General features: G+C 36.1%; 2 protein-coding genes across 12 annotated transcripts in view; one reads left to right on the forward strand and one right to left on the reverse strand.

The window, feature by feature from the left end:
* map3k19 (mitogen-activated protein kinase kinase kinase 19) overlaps positions 1-16,039 on the forward strand; it is an 88,409-nt gene that overhangs the window by 44,149 nt on the left and 28,221 nt on the right. For all 5 annotated transcript variants that reach the window (XM_069935177.1, XM_069935179.1, XM_069935181.1 and 2 more), the window contains 3 exons: positions 1,927-2,051; positions 2,980-3,065; positions 5,153-5,273. In XM_069935177.1, the coding sequence (XP_069791278.1) occupies positions 5,244-5,273 (30 nt within the window). In that variant the 5' untranslated portion in view covers positions 1,927-2,051; positions 2,980-3,065; positions 5,153-5,243. The remainder of the gene's footprint in view (positions 1-1,926; positions 2,052-2,979; positions 3,066-5,152; positions 5,274-16,039) is intronic.
* LOC138762021 (uncharacterized) overlaps positions 1,808-16,039 on the reverse strand; it is a 46,421-nt gene continuing 32,189 nt past the window's right edge. For 4 of the 7 annotated variants that reach the window (XR_011356717.1, XR_011356719.1, XR_011356716.1 and 1 more), the window contains 3 exons: positions 8,268-8,308; positions 4,418-4,670; positions 1,808-2,043 (listed from right to left, as the gene is read on the reverse strand). Coding sequence is in view for 3 of the 7 variants with exons in the window: in XM_069935190.1 (XP_069791291.1) it covers positions 4,229-4,281; positions 4,418-4,464; positions 8,268-8,308 (141 nt within the window). In the remaining 4 variants the exon portion in view is untranslated. Of the gene's footprint in view, positions 2,044-4,225; positions 4,282-4,417; positions 4,671-8,267; positions 8,309-16,039 lie in introns of all 7 variants that reach the window. The other 3 variants (XM_069935190.1, XM_069935188.1, XM_069935189.1) reach the window with 2 other exon arrangements.

Raw genomic sequence — 16,039 nt, forward strand, 5'->3', positions numbered from 1 at the left:
TTATTTTCATTTTCCATAAGAACACAGAACATTTAACACCCTTGTCTCTGATATGCTTTTGCTATAACTATATCCTCTTACTTTGGATGATAAAGATCTATGAACCTGTCATTTTTTTTTTAAATTGAGTGAATATCAGTACTTTGAAGTGGAATCCACATTTCTCCCATTCTTTTCAGTGGTTCTGAACATCCCTCTTACATTGTCTAGATCAGATTTTAAGGTGGCATCTCTTTGTATTGATCATCAGGAAATAGGTACAAAGTTGAAGTAATTCTTTACAAAATCCTCCATCGAATCACCTCTTAATTATGCATATACCAGTAGCCAATTATTCATATTTTAACCTGATAAACTGAATATATGATACACTTCTTCGCAGAACTATATGTAATTTTAAGGTGTATTTCTAAAAAAACTACATATTGGATTCCAGATATGATCTAAAAGGGTTCTATGTGGTTGTAACAAAATAATCTCTTTCATACCTAGACATCTATTTATAAATGAATAAATCTTTGATTATTTCTTGTGCTTCTGGAAGCTTACATCTGGAAGCATTTACATCTTGATTTCTCAAATATTTCTTCCTCGTCTCCTTGGTGTTTCTCCTAACCCATGAGAGTCACTAAAACAAGAGATCAACTACCTTTAATGTGATTTCCAATATTCACTGAAGTTCATTTGCTTTCCTCTATAGAATTTACAGTATTGGGATTAACCACATTGACTTCTGAGCAGCTCAATTATTGTAAACAGCATTTGCCTATTTTAGATACTGAAATATGGAACAAAATCAGAAATGCTACCCCTCCACCATCAGAATCCTAAATAACAAACTCAATCAGAGATTCATTTAAGGAATCTTACTTTGTACATTATTAATATTGCTCAGTCAGTTTGTTTACATTTCTTTCTTTGTTTCCATTTGTCTTGTTTACAATTTTTTTCTTGAATACAGTTTTTTGCACTACTGATAAGTAGAAATTCTGCCTGGCCCACAGGAAAAGGAATCTTAGGGTTGTATGCGATGCCATGTATGTCCTCTGACAATAAATCTGAGTTTTGAACTTTGAATTCCTTTACTTCTGCTCTGCATTCACTCACCCCCTCCCCCAATCAGTTCTCACCTTTCCTCCTCTGTTCTCCTATGTCCAATTATCAGCCTTTCTCTATTGGTCTGTGCTCCTCCCCCTGTTCTTTCTTTCCTTCTCCCCACCCTTCAATGCAGGCACCTGCCTGCTTTTTGCTTGTAACTTAAATAAGAGCTCAGGCCTGAAACATCAGTTATATATCTTTACCTCCTATGGATGCTACAAGTCCTGCTGAGTTCCTCTAGCCTTTCTGAGCTTTTACTCTACAAGCAAGTTTGCACAGTGTCTGCAGACTTTCGTGTTTCAAACCAACTTTTCAGTTAATTAAAAAATAACATTAAAATATTACAAATCCTCCTCTCCGTGCTCATGTCTCAATTTTTTACTAAACCAAAAGACCAAGAAACTTAATGTTCATGATTTTATCTTGGCTTCTCCTATCCCACATAATTTCCAGCATTGTTAACACAGTTTCTTAGTTTGTGTGACCATCATAGTTTCAAAGGCAGTTGCTGCAGCAGGACCATTATTATAAATAAGCATTAACTGAGGTTGATTGATAGAATTCTATGTTGAAATTATTGGAGCTTTTAATTTTCCTGAGATATCTTCTTCAGCATATACTTTATAAAACAATTGAGAAAGCCAAGTTCCATTAAAAGTAGTGCATTGTATGAAGTTTAACACGAGGTTTAATTTTATTTCACTGCAATTTTATTTTGAGATGATCAATCTGGTTTTTTTTTTTTACACTGGTTTTAATTTTGATAAGAAAACATGAAAAATGGACAAAATAAATCCAATGCTTGACTGCTTCATAATTGCATTACAGAGCAGCCAGGATACAAGAATACCAAGTCAGATGCTGATAAAAGAATCAACACCTGTGTGTATTGACGTAGAACTCCACAGTGGAGGCTGCAGCTCACGGGTCCACTTCTTCAAGATTCTACAGAAGTAAGCATTATTTGTTTTAGTGATATCCATAACCAAATATTAATAGCAAGAGATTCATTTAGATATTTAGCAAGATTTCACTACTCATATTTATATTGAAGCTTCCCTCATAAGAAGAATAGTGACTACTTTATTAACAGCTTACATGTTCTCAGAAAATACCTCAGAAGTAGAATTTATTCTCCTGAGCATGTCACAAAATTCATTGTTTTGCAGCAGTATCACAATGCAAACATTTATATATATCTACCTTTCAAAAATAAATAAAAATAGTGCAAGAAAAATTTAAAAAGTCAAAATAAGCCGGGGTCTGTAGTTCATTGTTAATTCAGGAATCTAATGGCAAAGGGGAAGAAGCTGTCCTTGTGCTGCCGGATGCTCATCTTCAGGCTCCTGTACCTTTTCCCAATAGTAGCAGAATGAAGAGAGCATGGCCTGGATGGTGGGGATCCTTGAGGATAGAGGCTATTTTCTTAAGACACCGCCTTTTGTAGATGTCTTCAATGGAGTGAAGAATGGTGACCGTGATGTCACAAGCCAAATGGTCTGGCTGGTATCAAACTAATTGCAGGAAATGAGTGCTTTCTGGCGCAATTTTATGCCCATTCATTTATCTTAATAGACATATACTCATGAGTTATACATACAGAATTTGTGACAATATATTCTCTGTAACTGGTGGAACAAAACTCAAGTTAATTTATTCATTATGTGACCAAGCCGATTAGTTCAATGACAACAATGGAAACAGAAACACAGTGGTAAAACAAACTTTCAGATGGGATGTATCTTAAACTTTGAAGAAGTTAAAAATTGAGTAAGTACGTTCTTGTAGTTATTAGTTTCCTACTGACAGTTGTAAAAAGTGTTATTAGATGTAAATTGCAATAAGCATGATAGCTTGACTTACTTTATGTTAACTGTACAGGAGGTGGACCTATTGGGAAAACTGAAAGATCTTACTACATCAGAACATAGTGAAATAAAAATGGACCAAGAATTTCTTAATCACAAGTAAGCATGCAACTAATTCAGTGAAGAATTTCTTCAAAATGCAGAGCATTTACCCTTTTGGTTTAGCATTTTCATAATAAAAATCTGAATATCTAACCAGTAGCAGCATTCAAATGAGTTAAAAATAGCTTGGTCTTGCATCAGTTAATTTGCTATCAACATTCAATAAATCCAAAACTGCAACTTATAGCTAGATCATGCGTAGCAGATAATTTAATGAATTGAAATGCACAAAGACTTCCACAGAGTCAGGCTGGCTGCGGCTGCAGCAACTCTGAATGAGGTCTCAGGAGGCCGGCGCAGGCTTATATCCTGGAGGGTGACTGACACCTAACTGGGTGGGGCTTGATCCATTCAGGCTGACTGATTGACAGCTGGCCAGGTGTTGTCCTGTCCCCTTACACTCCTGTAGGTACAGAGGTTGACCCCTGCAGTAGGCCGGTGGTGTACCACCGGTATAATATTGCATGTTCTGTACTATAACATGACAATAAAGGTTCTTGAATCTTGAATGAATAGCTTAGGTTTAATTGATTGATTTCTGTGATGAATTATTTGTCTTATAAGGAAATTTGAATTGATTAAGTGTTTATAATTAAAGATGGCCAATGTAAATATGTCAAACTGCATTTGAATCTTACAAGGTAAATGTGAGATAAATTTCAACAGATGGGAAATCAATAAATAAAGAGCATAGTTTTTGGTTAAAATAATACTTTTAGGATTGAGGAATTTATTTTCTCAAATGCTTGGAAATCTTTTGAATTTCTGTATCTAAGATAGCCACGTATGTTTAAAATGTCAACAACCTGGTAATGTCAGCAATATCAACTGTTAATGGTTTCTCTTTAAAATTCTGCCTGACCTCTCAAATATTTCAAGCACTTTGTTTTATTTCAGATTTCTAGCATTTTATAATATTTTGCTTTTAGATTCCATCAATGTTCAATTCAAGCCATGTGGTACTGATGTTCTGTTTTTATGTTTCAACTTTGTATCATTGAAATTTGGCAGCTTGCTTTGTTGGAATTGAATAATTGGTGTAAAAAGCTTTTTCAAGATGTTGAACATTATTGTGATTTGGCTCTGCATCCATATCCTTGGGGCAGTATATAAAATGTTACCCTGTCATTGACTTGCATACTTTTTTTTTTTCTTACCTACTACGAATGTCGAATATTTCCTCCTTTTCTATTCTTGAACTTCTTCCAAGTACCTGTTGCAGTTATAATGTATCTTTTTGTCAGACATGCAGGTGACTTTAGAGCTAGAGAGCTTTAGAGCTGAACACTTTTAGGTGAATTTTGAGCAGCTGATCACAAAAATTACTTTAAAATTTTACTGTCACTTACCGTTTTTTAGATATAAATTCATGCTTCCTGCTTCAAGCTTGCAAAACCTTGAAGTGCAATATGTAATTGAAAATTCATTTTCTGCATTCAGACTTGAAGTTCTTCCCAACTGATTTTGTGCAATCAGTGAGGAAGGAACATGGTGAAAGGTTTCACCAGGACATTGTGACCATGGGAAAGTGGTATCAAGGCAACAGAAATCCATCAATGGTGGCCCAATGTTGTTGGACACTGACATGAAAGGCATCAGATGCTGAGAACAAATGAAAATTAGTGGCAAAACTTTTTTAGGTCTGTTGAATTAACGCAATGTGTCAATAGCATTATGTGATTAAATATGCAAAATTCAATAAAAATTAATTTAACGTTTCTCCAAATTCCTATACGATACAGCAAATCTGAAATTATATTTGTGTTCAACTTGAAGTTGTCGATCATAATCCCCAATTATTTTTTAGCAAGCAAGCCTTTTGAAAAAGATTTGTTGACCAGTGTAATCTGTCATGATATTAGTCCCTTACTATAAACATAAATGCAGCTGAGAAGGCTGGTCATCATATTGTACATATTATTATGCAGTTGTGTGCTCCATGATAAAGTACAGTTTTAAATGCAGAAGTATTAATTGTGCATAATAATTCTGTTGTCTGGTTCTGGGGACTATAATGTTGGAACCCTTCAATATCTGGTGCATTGATAGACTTCATAGATATACAGGTTTCTTATCATCTCTAGGTACCACAAGAATTCTTGGAAAACATGAAGTGGTCGTGCAAAAAAGGTGTTCCAATCTCTGAGAAAGTTGGCCCTTAATTCAAACCAAGTGATGGAACAAATCAAGACATTGAAAAACGAGGTATTGTTATATTTAGTATGACCAGAAAAAATGAAGGATATTCAATTTCAGTTTTAAATATTCCTCATTCGATGATTTCAGTATTCTTAGCCTTGCTAAGAAGTTCCATGGGATTAAGGATGACCTGTTTCCACTCATTTCTGTATGTTCTGATGTGGCGGGAATTTTCAACACTGGAGATCCAGACTAATATAGATGGGCAAGGAGCTGCCTGATGGTATGGGCAAGGAGGTAGTTTATGAGGTGGTATTCCCTTCTGTAATTGCATTGGACCTATTTATTTCTATTATATGGGCTCAAGGCTCTCATTGCCACTCAAACATTCTTTTTCCACTTTAAACAGTAATGGGTTGGGGATTCCAAAGGCTTTGGTGGAGAAATTGTGCTTTTAAATAAAGCCATCTTTAATATTTAGTTTTTTTTATCTTCCTGATGATTTTGTCCCATGACAGAGCTCAAAATTATATTAGTTTCAGGAGTTTGACCCATCTGTCAGACTAAACTCAGAATGTTTCTATCTGTAGATTAGAATTTATTTTTCTCCTTAATTGTGCAAGATCATATTAAGACAGATAACATGGCAAAATCCAGCTGATAGCATAATGAGTCTGAACAAATATTGACCTTTTGACATTACTGAATAATTACATTGAGATCCTTATTCTATTATATGGAGAATAGTTTGAATTAGACCAGAATAATATAACCCTGCATGCAATACATAAATGTGCTGGAGAACCTCAGCAGGTCACGCAGCACCCAAAGGAAGTAAAGGATGACTAACGTTTTGGGGTTGGGTCCTTCATCAGGTACAAAGGGCCCAGGCCCGAAATATTGGTCACCCTTTACTTCCTCTGGGTGCTGTGAAACTTGCTGAGTTTCTCTAGAACATTTGTTTATTGTACTTGACCCCAGCATCTGCAGATTTTCTTGTTCAACTCCATGCCGTTCTGCAAGATTTTATTTTTGTTTCTCTCCAATAGGGCAAAAATTGCACACCAGATGGCATACTGCCACAGCTGTAGCATTGCTGAGTCACAGCTCCAATGACCTAAATTTGATCCTGTCCTTTGGTTATCTCTGGGTGAAGTTTACACATTCTCCTTATGATCACATGGGTTTTCTCCAGGAACTAGTTTCTTCCCATATCTCATGGACATACGAGTTGGTATATTAATCGATAAAGTAAATTGCTCCTGGTGTGCTGGGAGAATGGTGACAATAAAATGGGATCAGTGTAAAATTAATGTAATTGTTCGATTTTTGGCATGGACTAGGTGAGCCAATGGATCTATTTCTGTGCTGTGTGACTCTTTCATAATAAAGAATATTGTAAAAATATTGTTAAATTTAAATGGTCGGATCAAATTATATATTTAGGTATTAAAGTAGATAGTAATTTTAGTCATTTGTATGAATTAAATTATTTACCATTGTTTGATAAAATTAAAAATGATTTGAATCGATGGAAAGATTTACTGATTACATTAATAGGAAGAGTTAATCAACACCCATCGTTATTGAATGAAGATCTACTGAGACCAATGCCTGAAGAGGGCGCACAAAATTAGTGAACCAGTGCGGACTCAAAAGGCCAACATGGCCTGTTTCCGCTCCGCAAATGGTTATATATATGATAATATGGTGAAGATGGGTTGAATGAGAGATCGTTAAGGTGAGGTTAGTTAAACATTGGATTTCACTTCCAGCTTCAGGCTTGAGCAAGCATTGTTATTCAAATTCTTTGCAATTTAAGTCAGACTAATACAGGCACGGACCTTTTGGCTCAACACAACTATGCTGGCCAAATTGCCTACATGAGCTAATCCCATTTTCATGGGTTTAGCCCATATTCCTCCAAACTCTTCCCATCTGTAGAGCTATCCACATATCTTTTACATTTTGTAATTGTATCTTTCTCTACCATTTCCTATGGCATCTTGTTCCATATATCCAACATTGTGAGCATGGAAAATGTTGCCTCTCAACTACCTTTTAAATTTTTACCCATCTCCTGAAACCCATATCTTCAAGTTTTAAACATTCCTGCACTGGGAAAAAGGCAGTAACTATCTATCTTTTATAAATCCCTTTAAGGTCACTACTCAGACTAGATCACTCAAGGGAAAACTATCTTTGCCTCAGAACTCAATACTGGCAACATTCTTGTGTATCTTTTCTGCACTTTTATCCAGCTTAATCACATTCTTCCTATAAAGTGACAATCAGAACAGCGCACAGTACTCTCAAATTCAGTCTCATCAATATCTCGCTCAGCTGTATGATGATGTCCCAACTCTTGTATTCAGTGCCTCATCCAATGAAGGCAAGCATGTCATAGTTTTCTGTGCCATCAATGTTGGTGTCATCCACTAAATAACACTTTTCTAGGTTTAAGAGTTCCTTTCTGACTTTTATAAGAATTTTGAACTCTTGGGAAAATTTTTACCTATAGGTTTTTCAAAGCTAAAGGAAGACTTTTAAATCTAGGATGGAAATAGTTACTGAGCTCTGCTATAGTTTGTTAGGAATTTTCATTTTCCACTTGTTCAGCTTCCTATAACACCCCAAAGACATAACTGTTAAAAGGTTAATTAGCTAAATTACCCCTGGTATAAAGGGGAACATGTTATTGAGAAATAAGTGGGAGAATGGGATTGATGGAATTGTTCTGATACTTTGCATGGTCTTTGGCCAATCAGCAGGAGAAAGTTGAAAAAGTTGCTGGAGAGCAGAGAGAGTGTGATGATAGTTCTTTCAGGTCCTTAACAACACATTAGAGCAGTATCTCATGACATTAAGAAATACAGATAAATGTTCCTGGATAAATATTCTTTGAAAATATTTTTGTTCAATTTTGGCATGAGTTAAATATTGATGTACAATAACATCCAAAGTAAAGGTTTCAAAGCTGTTTTTGAGCCAATATTCTAATAATCACAGTAAAATTATATGTTGAATATTCTGCAGTAATATGTACAATTTTTCATTTACCTGATGTGATATGAATCTTGATTATCCATGGATGTGAATTTCTGTAATGAGGTTATAAATTAATTAAAATCTGATTAATCAAAGTTCAAAAATATGATTTTCAGTCTTAATGTAAAACAGTGAAAGACACCAAATGTGTTGTGATTTTACCTACAAAATTCTTAACTGCAGCTTTGAGTTAGAATTTGATAAATATTATTGATATAAATATTATATATCAATGCAGTTTTTCATTGTGGTATAAAAGTATTAGAAAAACAAAGGCCAACTGATATGAAGAGATTCAGAAACAGCATTCACAAGGTATTGTGTCATCCTAAATTGATTCTTTTTGTAACTTTGTTGTTGGCATCAAGGGAATCACAAATGTTCTCTCTCTCTCTCTCTCTGCCTCCTTTCTCATGTTACTCTCTTTCAATCTTTTTTTATTAAGTTTTATAGAACAAGAACACATTGTATAGAGAACACATACAAAATATGAAGAATATAAGTACATTTCCAAAAATTATACCCCTTCTCCATACAATGTAAGAATGAAAAAAAAAAGAAAAAAAAAAGAAAAGAATTCTAACCCCTTACTGAAAAAAACCTGGGATATTTTAACATTAAATTAAAGGAAGTACAATTCTGCTGAATCTATAGCACCTTTCACACTTGCAAGTGATCCCAGGAATTAACGGCCAATCGGCTTTAAAGTGTCTGGTGTGAAAGCAAAATCAGCTCAAAACCAGCATCAGATGATGTCACCTCATGCTGGGGATTGATGGCCTTGACCCCTAGTTCAATTCCCGGCATCTGCAGACACCGGCGTTGTAATCATCCAAGTGCAAAACAGACAATTGCATTGTGGGATTGAAATGAGCCAAGTTATTGCATGAGTGCAGGAATCTGAAGGAAGAAAAGATTAAAATGAAGGTATAAACTTTGCCGAAGGCAAGTTGCAGCAGGAGAGAGAGAAAGAGAGAGAAAATAAATAACAATAGCAATAGTGGACAATTTTTAAACAGCATAGGAAAGTTGATATAACTATAAGCGCACTATTTATAAAAACAGTGGGGAAAAAGCAATGGCAGACCTGACTTCCCAGAATAATGTGCATCAGAGAATCCCCTCCATGAATGATCCATGCATGCATCCGTGCATACAGCCCTTGCTCTAAAACATGGAATTCTGAAAGGGCAGGTTTGCCATTGCTTTTTCCCATGGTATTTATAAATTGTATGTGATAGTGTTACCAGCTTTCCCATGCTATATAAATTGTGCGCTATAGTTCTACAAATTTTCCCATGCTGTTTAAAATTTGTCCATTATTGCTATTTATTGTTAGCACTTTCCCACGATTCCTTAAAAAGGTTTATGTAGGTTGGCACAACAACAACAGGGGCTGAAGGGCTCATACTGTGCTGTGCATAAACCTTAATTATGTTACAATTAGGCATGATTAATTTTGTTCAAATATAAAGATCCTAATACATTGATCAGGATTTAGGGCAATTCCACCATCACTCGATGCGTCATTACATCACCAATAGAAGGTAGAACAGTCCTAACCCCAGGGCTGGATCCTTGCAAGCATGAAAGCATTCAATGCCCCAGTTCTGAGTGGTCAAGTGTGAAAAGCCCCATTCTTATTCCAGGACACTGAACGGCCAATTTAGTAGGGCACTAAGTGTAAAAGGGGCTTATAAAACATTTCTAAGTGAAGGAAAAACCATGTACATAAATGAAATGATCAAGACAAACAGATTTAATGTGCATGAAAATAGTCCATAAAAGGACTCCTAATTTTATCAAAATTCATTTTGCATACAACATGGAACACCTTATCTTTTCTAAATTAAACATTTAAGACATGACATGACTACTGAGTACTAGTGGGTGGAACAGGATCTTTCCAACTAGTAGGATAGCTCTTCGTACATAAGAGTTGTAAATAGTCTGACTTTACGACCAGATGAAGAAAATAGCTCATTAATATCATCTAACATTCCAAACAAAGCCGTTAAAGGATTAGGTTCAAGATTAATGTGTAATATTATTGACAAAATATGAAAAATCTCCCTCTAATAAGGTTCAAGAAGTTGACAAGCTCAGAACAAGGTAGTTTCCCTGTCATAACATTTGTCACATCGGGGATTTAGATCAGAAAATATGGGATAATTTGTCTTTAGACATGCAAGTTTGATGTAAACCTTTTTTTTTGGATTATTTTAAAGTTTTCATCCATGTAATCGTGTAGTCAATACTTCATCAAATTTAAAAGTTACAGTGATTACATGGTATTGACCCCTCCCTTCCTTTTTACCCCGTAACTACTGTAAAAAATAATAATATCAATAGATACAATATATAGTTATATAAAAGAATTATATAAAATGAGAAAAAGTGTAAAGAAACAATATCAATCTGGATTGCAGAAAATGTTGACTCGCACACTGCAATCTTACAGAATTTATATTAAGTGACTTTAGAGAAGAAGATTAAGTGTATTTTTACATATTTAACCCTAAAATTTGTATATATAGGCTCAAAATTTGTACAAAAGTTGAATTTTTATTTCTCAAATTATATGTAATTTATAACTTTGAATTTCTGAATGCCATCTTTCCATACCCAAATGCACATCTGATTTAAACATCACTGCAATGCACTTCCTTGCTACCACTAAAGCTATTTTAATAAATTTGACTTGATAAAAGGGTAGTTTTAATTTAGGTTTCGTTCTTTCTGTATTCCCCAACTAAAATAAATCTGGATTATGTAGAATAACAATCCTACTTATTTGTTCTAAAAACTTTCCTAAATTCATCCAAAAAGTTCAAACTTTGGAACATGACCAAGAAGGTTCGTATTTCTTCACCACATCTACAACATTTAACTGATAAATCCAATTTCATTTTGTGCAATTTTTGTGGTGTTAAATATAATTTATGTAAATAATTATATTGAACTGAACCTAACATTTATAATATTCATCATACAATCTTGACAGAGTTCTGCCCATATTTTCTTATCAATTGTAATATTTAATCAACTTCCCATTTCTGTCTGGATTTATGTATTCCCTTTTTAATAGTTCCTGCTTATAATAAAAAAATATATTGCAGAAATAAATTTCTCAGTATAACCTCTCCTAATAAGAACCCTCAACTCACTACAAACTAGTAAGTATATTGTTGGACCTAATTTTTCCCGCAAATACCTGCCAAAATGAAGATAGCAAAAGTGTATTTTGAGTAATTCCATATTTATTTATTAACTGTTGAAACAACACCAAATGACCTTGTTCATAACAATCTTCTACATTTTTAATACCATTATGAGACCAAATATTAAAAAATAGGTTATCTTTAGTAAAAGGTACAAGATTGTTTTGAATCAAAAGTATTTTAGTGATATACTTTCTTTTTATCCAATTTCATTGTTTATCTTGTTCTAGATCGTAATCAAATGTTTAAGTAAAGGTGCCTCCTTCACACCAGTTATTAACTTTGAATCCCATTTATAAATAAACTCCTCTGCTGATTTCTCTCCTATTTTATCCATCTATTTTGACCCATGCTGGTTTTCCTGATCCTTCAAATAAAGTAAGAAATTTCAATTGAGCTACTTGATAATAATTCTTAAAAGTTAGTGTTACGAGCCCAAAGGACCCCAAAACCCAGCAGCAATAGACATTCACCAAGTAGTTACTTAAACAAAAGTTGTTTTTAATTATGTTTAAATTATGAAACAGAATCAAACTTTAACTTATCTCTATTAACTTAACTAACTTAACCGCCTACTAATTCTAACTGCACGTGTATGTAATGTGTGTGTTTAAATTTAAGAAAAGTTCTTTGGTTCAAAGTTCAATTTCACTTTTCATTTTTCCAAGTTCTCTGGTTGTAAACAATTCTTATACTGTGCACAGAATTTAACAGAAATAAAGTTCACCAGGCTTTGGTGCTGGAAAGTTAAATGTTTACTGCTCAGGAAGGTTCTTTGTAGGTTTGCAGAAAAATATTTGTTGTTCCAGGATTTCCACAACTAAGGTACCACCATTAGTCACCTCAATGAAACTTGTCCCATCAGGGTTCTCCAGATGATAACCTCTTTTTTTTCAGGCTACCACAGAGTTCCTTTCTGTTTCACTTATTCCAAGAGGAACATCAGACAGATAGGAGTTCCAGCCATCCACCACTCTGGGACTTTGGTTGCAGTTCCAACCAGCTTCTCCTGCTTGTTTCAGCTATGACTGTTCAGTCTCTCTCTCTCTCTCTCTCTCTCTCTCTCTCTCTCTCTCTCTCTCATTTGCCAAAAAAAACCCTCCTCTCCAGCAAACAATAGGTGTTAGTCTTCTGCTCCCATCTGTTGTTTTTAGGTAAACAAGAACTTTTGAATGAGCACTTTGCAGAAATGTCAGAAGTCTTGTAAAAATGTTCAACACAGATGACCTTTCTCCAGTCCATTCATTTCATGACATCATTTCAATTAGCACCTACTTGTGAAATGTGCATAGGATTCTCCATAGTTTCTGTGAAGTCACTGAATATGAATTCTTCATTATTTCAAATAAGATCTGTTTTAAATTGTGTGTCCATTCATTTTACCAATTTATCTCCCAAATACATTTCCAAATATTCTATCACATTAGAAAGTTGCAAACCTCCCAATTCAAATTTCCATGTTAATTTTTCTATAAATAGTCTTGACATATTACCTTTCCAAAGAAATTTTCTTGGGTTTATTTAATTCTTGAAAGAACTTTTATGGTAACAATATAGGTAAATTTTGAAAAAAGATATTGTATCTGCAGAAAGATATTCAATTTTTTAAATATTGAATTGTTTGCATCATTATAGGAAAAAAATAAAATATTAATCGAATATCCATAGCCAATGATACAAAAAAACTTTTATATTTTTCTCCCCATCTCCCCTCCCACCCAAAAGTAAGAAAAAAAAGAAATGCCTACCATTTAATATACAATAATATTAGCATATACAATCATTGTTATTAAAAATTACTAATTAAGAGGAGTGGATATGATCGAAGAGGTGTACGGAATATTATCCATAAAATCCATATGTGGTTTCCAAATACTATAAAAAATTTCAGCTCAACTCCTTAAACTATACATAATTTTTTCCAAATGTATACCATTTCCTGTCTCATTATCTTCTTCTTTGGCTTGGCTTCGAGGACGAAGATTTATGGAGGGGTATGTCCACGTCTGCTGCAGGCTCGTTGGTGACTGACAAGTCCAATGTGGGACAGGCAGGCATGGTTGCAGCGGTTGCAAGGGAAAATTGGTTGGTTGGGGTTGAGTGTTGGGTTTTTCCTCCTTTGTCTTTTGTCAGTGAGGTGGGCTCTGCAGTCTTCTTCAAAGGAGGTTGCTGCCCGCCGAACTGTGAGGCGCCAAGATGCACGGTTGGAGGCGATATCAGCCCACTGGTGGTGGTCAATGTGGCAGGCACCAAGAGATTTCTTTAAACAGTCCTTGTACCTCTTCTTTGGTGCACCTCTGTCTCGGTGGCCAGTGGAGAGCTCGCCATAGAACATGATCTTGGGAAGGCGATGGTCTTCTATTTTGGAGACGTGACCCACCCAGTGCAGTTGGGTCTTCGGCAGCATGGATTCAATGCTTGCGGACTCTGCCAGCTCAAGTACTTCGATGTTGGTGATGAAGTCATTCCAATGAATGTTGAGGATGGAGCGGAGACAGTGCTGATGGAAGCGTTCTAGGAGCCGTAGGTGATGCCGGTAGAGGACCCATGATTTGGAGACGAACAGGAGCGTGGGTATGACAACGGCTCTGTACACGCTGATCTTTGTGTGTTTCTTCAGGTGGTTGTTTTTCCAGACTCTTTTGTGTAGTCTTCCAAAGGCGCTATTTGCCTTGGCGAGTCTGTTATCTATCTCTGTCGATCCTTGCATCAGATGAAATGGTGCAGCTAAGGTAGGTAAACTGGTTGACCGTTTTGAGTTCTGTGTGCCCGATGGAGATGTGGTGGGGGGGGGGTGGCTGGTGGTCATGGTGGGGAGCTGGCTGATGGAGGACCTCAGTTTATTCAGGCTGACTTCCAGGCCAAACATTTTGGCAGTTTCCGCAAAACAGGACATAATGCGCTGGAGAGCTGGCTCTGAATGGGCAACTAAAGCGGCATCATCTGCAAAGAGTAGTTCACGGACAAGTTGCTCTTGTGTCTTGGTGAGAGCTTGCAGGCGCCTCAGATTGAAGAGACTGCCATCCGTGCGGTACCGGATGTCTTCATTGTTGAGGTCTTTCATGGCTTGTATCAGCATCATGCTGAAGAAGATAGTAAAGAGGGTTGGTGCGAGGACGCAGCCTTACTTCACGCCGTTGTCAATGGAGAAGGGTTTGGAGAGCTCATTGCTGTATCTGACCCGACCTTGTTGGTTTTCATGCAGTTGGATAACCATGTTGAGGAACTTGGCGGGGTGGGGGGGGGGGGCATCCGAGGCGCTCTAGTATTTGCCAAAGCCCTTTCCTGCTCACGGTGTCAAAGGCTTTGGTGAGGTCAACAAAGGTGATGTAGAGTCCTTTGTTTTGTTCTCTGCACTTTTCTTGGAGCTGTCTGAGTGCAAAGACAATGTCAGTAGTTCCTCTGTTTGCGCAAAAGCCACACTGTGATTCTGGGAGGACATTTTCGGCGACACTAGGTATTAGTCTATAAAGGAGAATCCTAGCGAAGATTTTGCCTGCAATGGAGAGCAGTGTGATTCCCCTGTAGTTTGAGCAGTTTGATTTCTAGCCTTTGTTTTTGTACAGGGTGATGATGATGGCATCACGAAGGTCCTGAGGCAGCTTTCCTTGGTCCCAGCAGAGCATGAAAAACTCATGCAGTTTGGTATGCAGAGTTTTGCCGCCAGCCTTCCAGATCTCGGTGGGGGGGGGGGGGGGGGGATTCCATCCATACCTGCTACTTTGCCACTTTTCAGTTGTTCAATTGCCTTATATGTCTCTTCCCGGGTAAGAACCTCACCCAGCTCTAGCCTCAAGGGTTGTTGAGGGAGCTGGAGCAGGGCGGATTCTTGGACTGAGCAGTTGGCACTGAAAAGGGATTGGAAGTGTTCTGACCATCGATTGAGGATGGAGACCTTGTCACTGAGGAGGACTTCGCCGTCTGAGCTGCGCAGAGGGCTTTGGACTTGGGGTGAGGGGCTGTACACCACCTTTAGTGTCTCATAAAAACCCCTGAAGTCGCCAATGTCGGCGCTAAGCTGGGTTCGTTTGGCGAGGCTAGTCCATTATACGATCTACTTAATAACACTTCTCTATCATCTTTCCATGATATTGCTATACATTTCTTTGCAGTTGCTATTCCAATACTTATAAAAAATTTCTTGATATTTGTCCAATTTCAATTTTATATCCATTTCATAAATATCTCCAAGTAAAAATATTCTTGGATCCTTTGGTATCTTTATAATTTGCCCTAATAATAAATTCAGTTCATTCCAAAACCTTTCTACTTTTTCACAAGACCACAATGAATGCAAATAAAGTCCCTAATTCTTTCGCACATCAAAAACACTTAATTGAATAATTAGGATTAAGTACATTAAACTTTTTTCCCAAACTTTATTTATTTGAGAAATCATTAATAATAATAATACATTAAATAAAAACAATTTTATATAAGTTTATATATATATTTTTAAATTTAGGGAAAAAAAAGCAGAAGAAAAGAAATAATTCCCCACCCACCCTCCCAACCCATCAGCCACCTCTCTTAAGGAGAGCAAAAAAATAAATAAATAAATAG

This window comes from Narcine bancroftii, chromosome 4 (genome assembly GCF_036971445.1).
Source record: "Narcine bancroftii isolate sNarBan1 chromosome 4, sNarBan1.hap1, whole genome shotgun sequence".
NCBI classification, from domain to species: Eukaryota; Metazoa; Chordata; class Chondrichthyes; order Torpediniformes; family Narcinidae; genus Narcine; species Narcine bancroftii.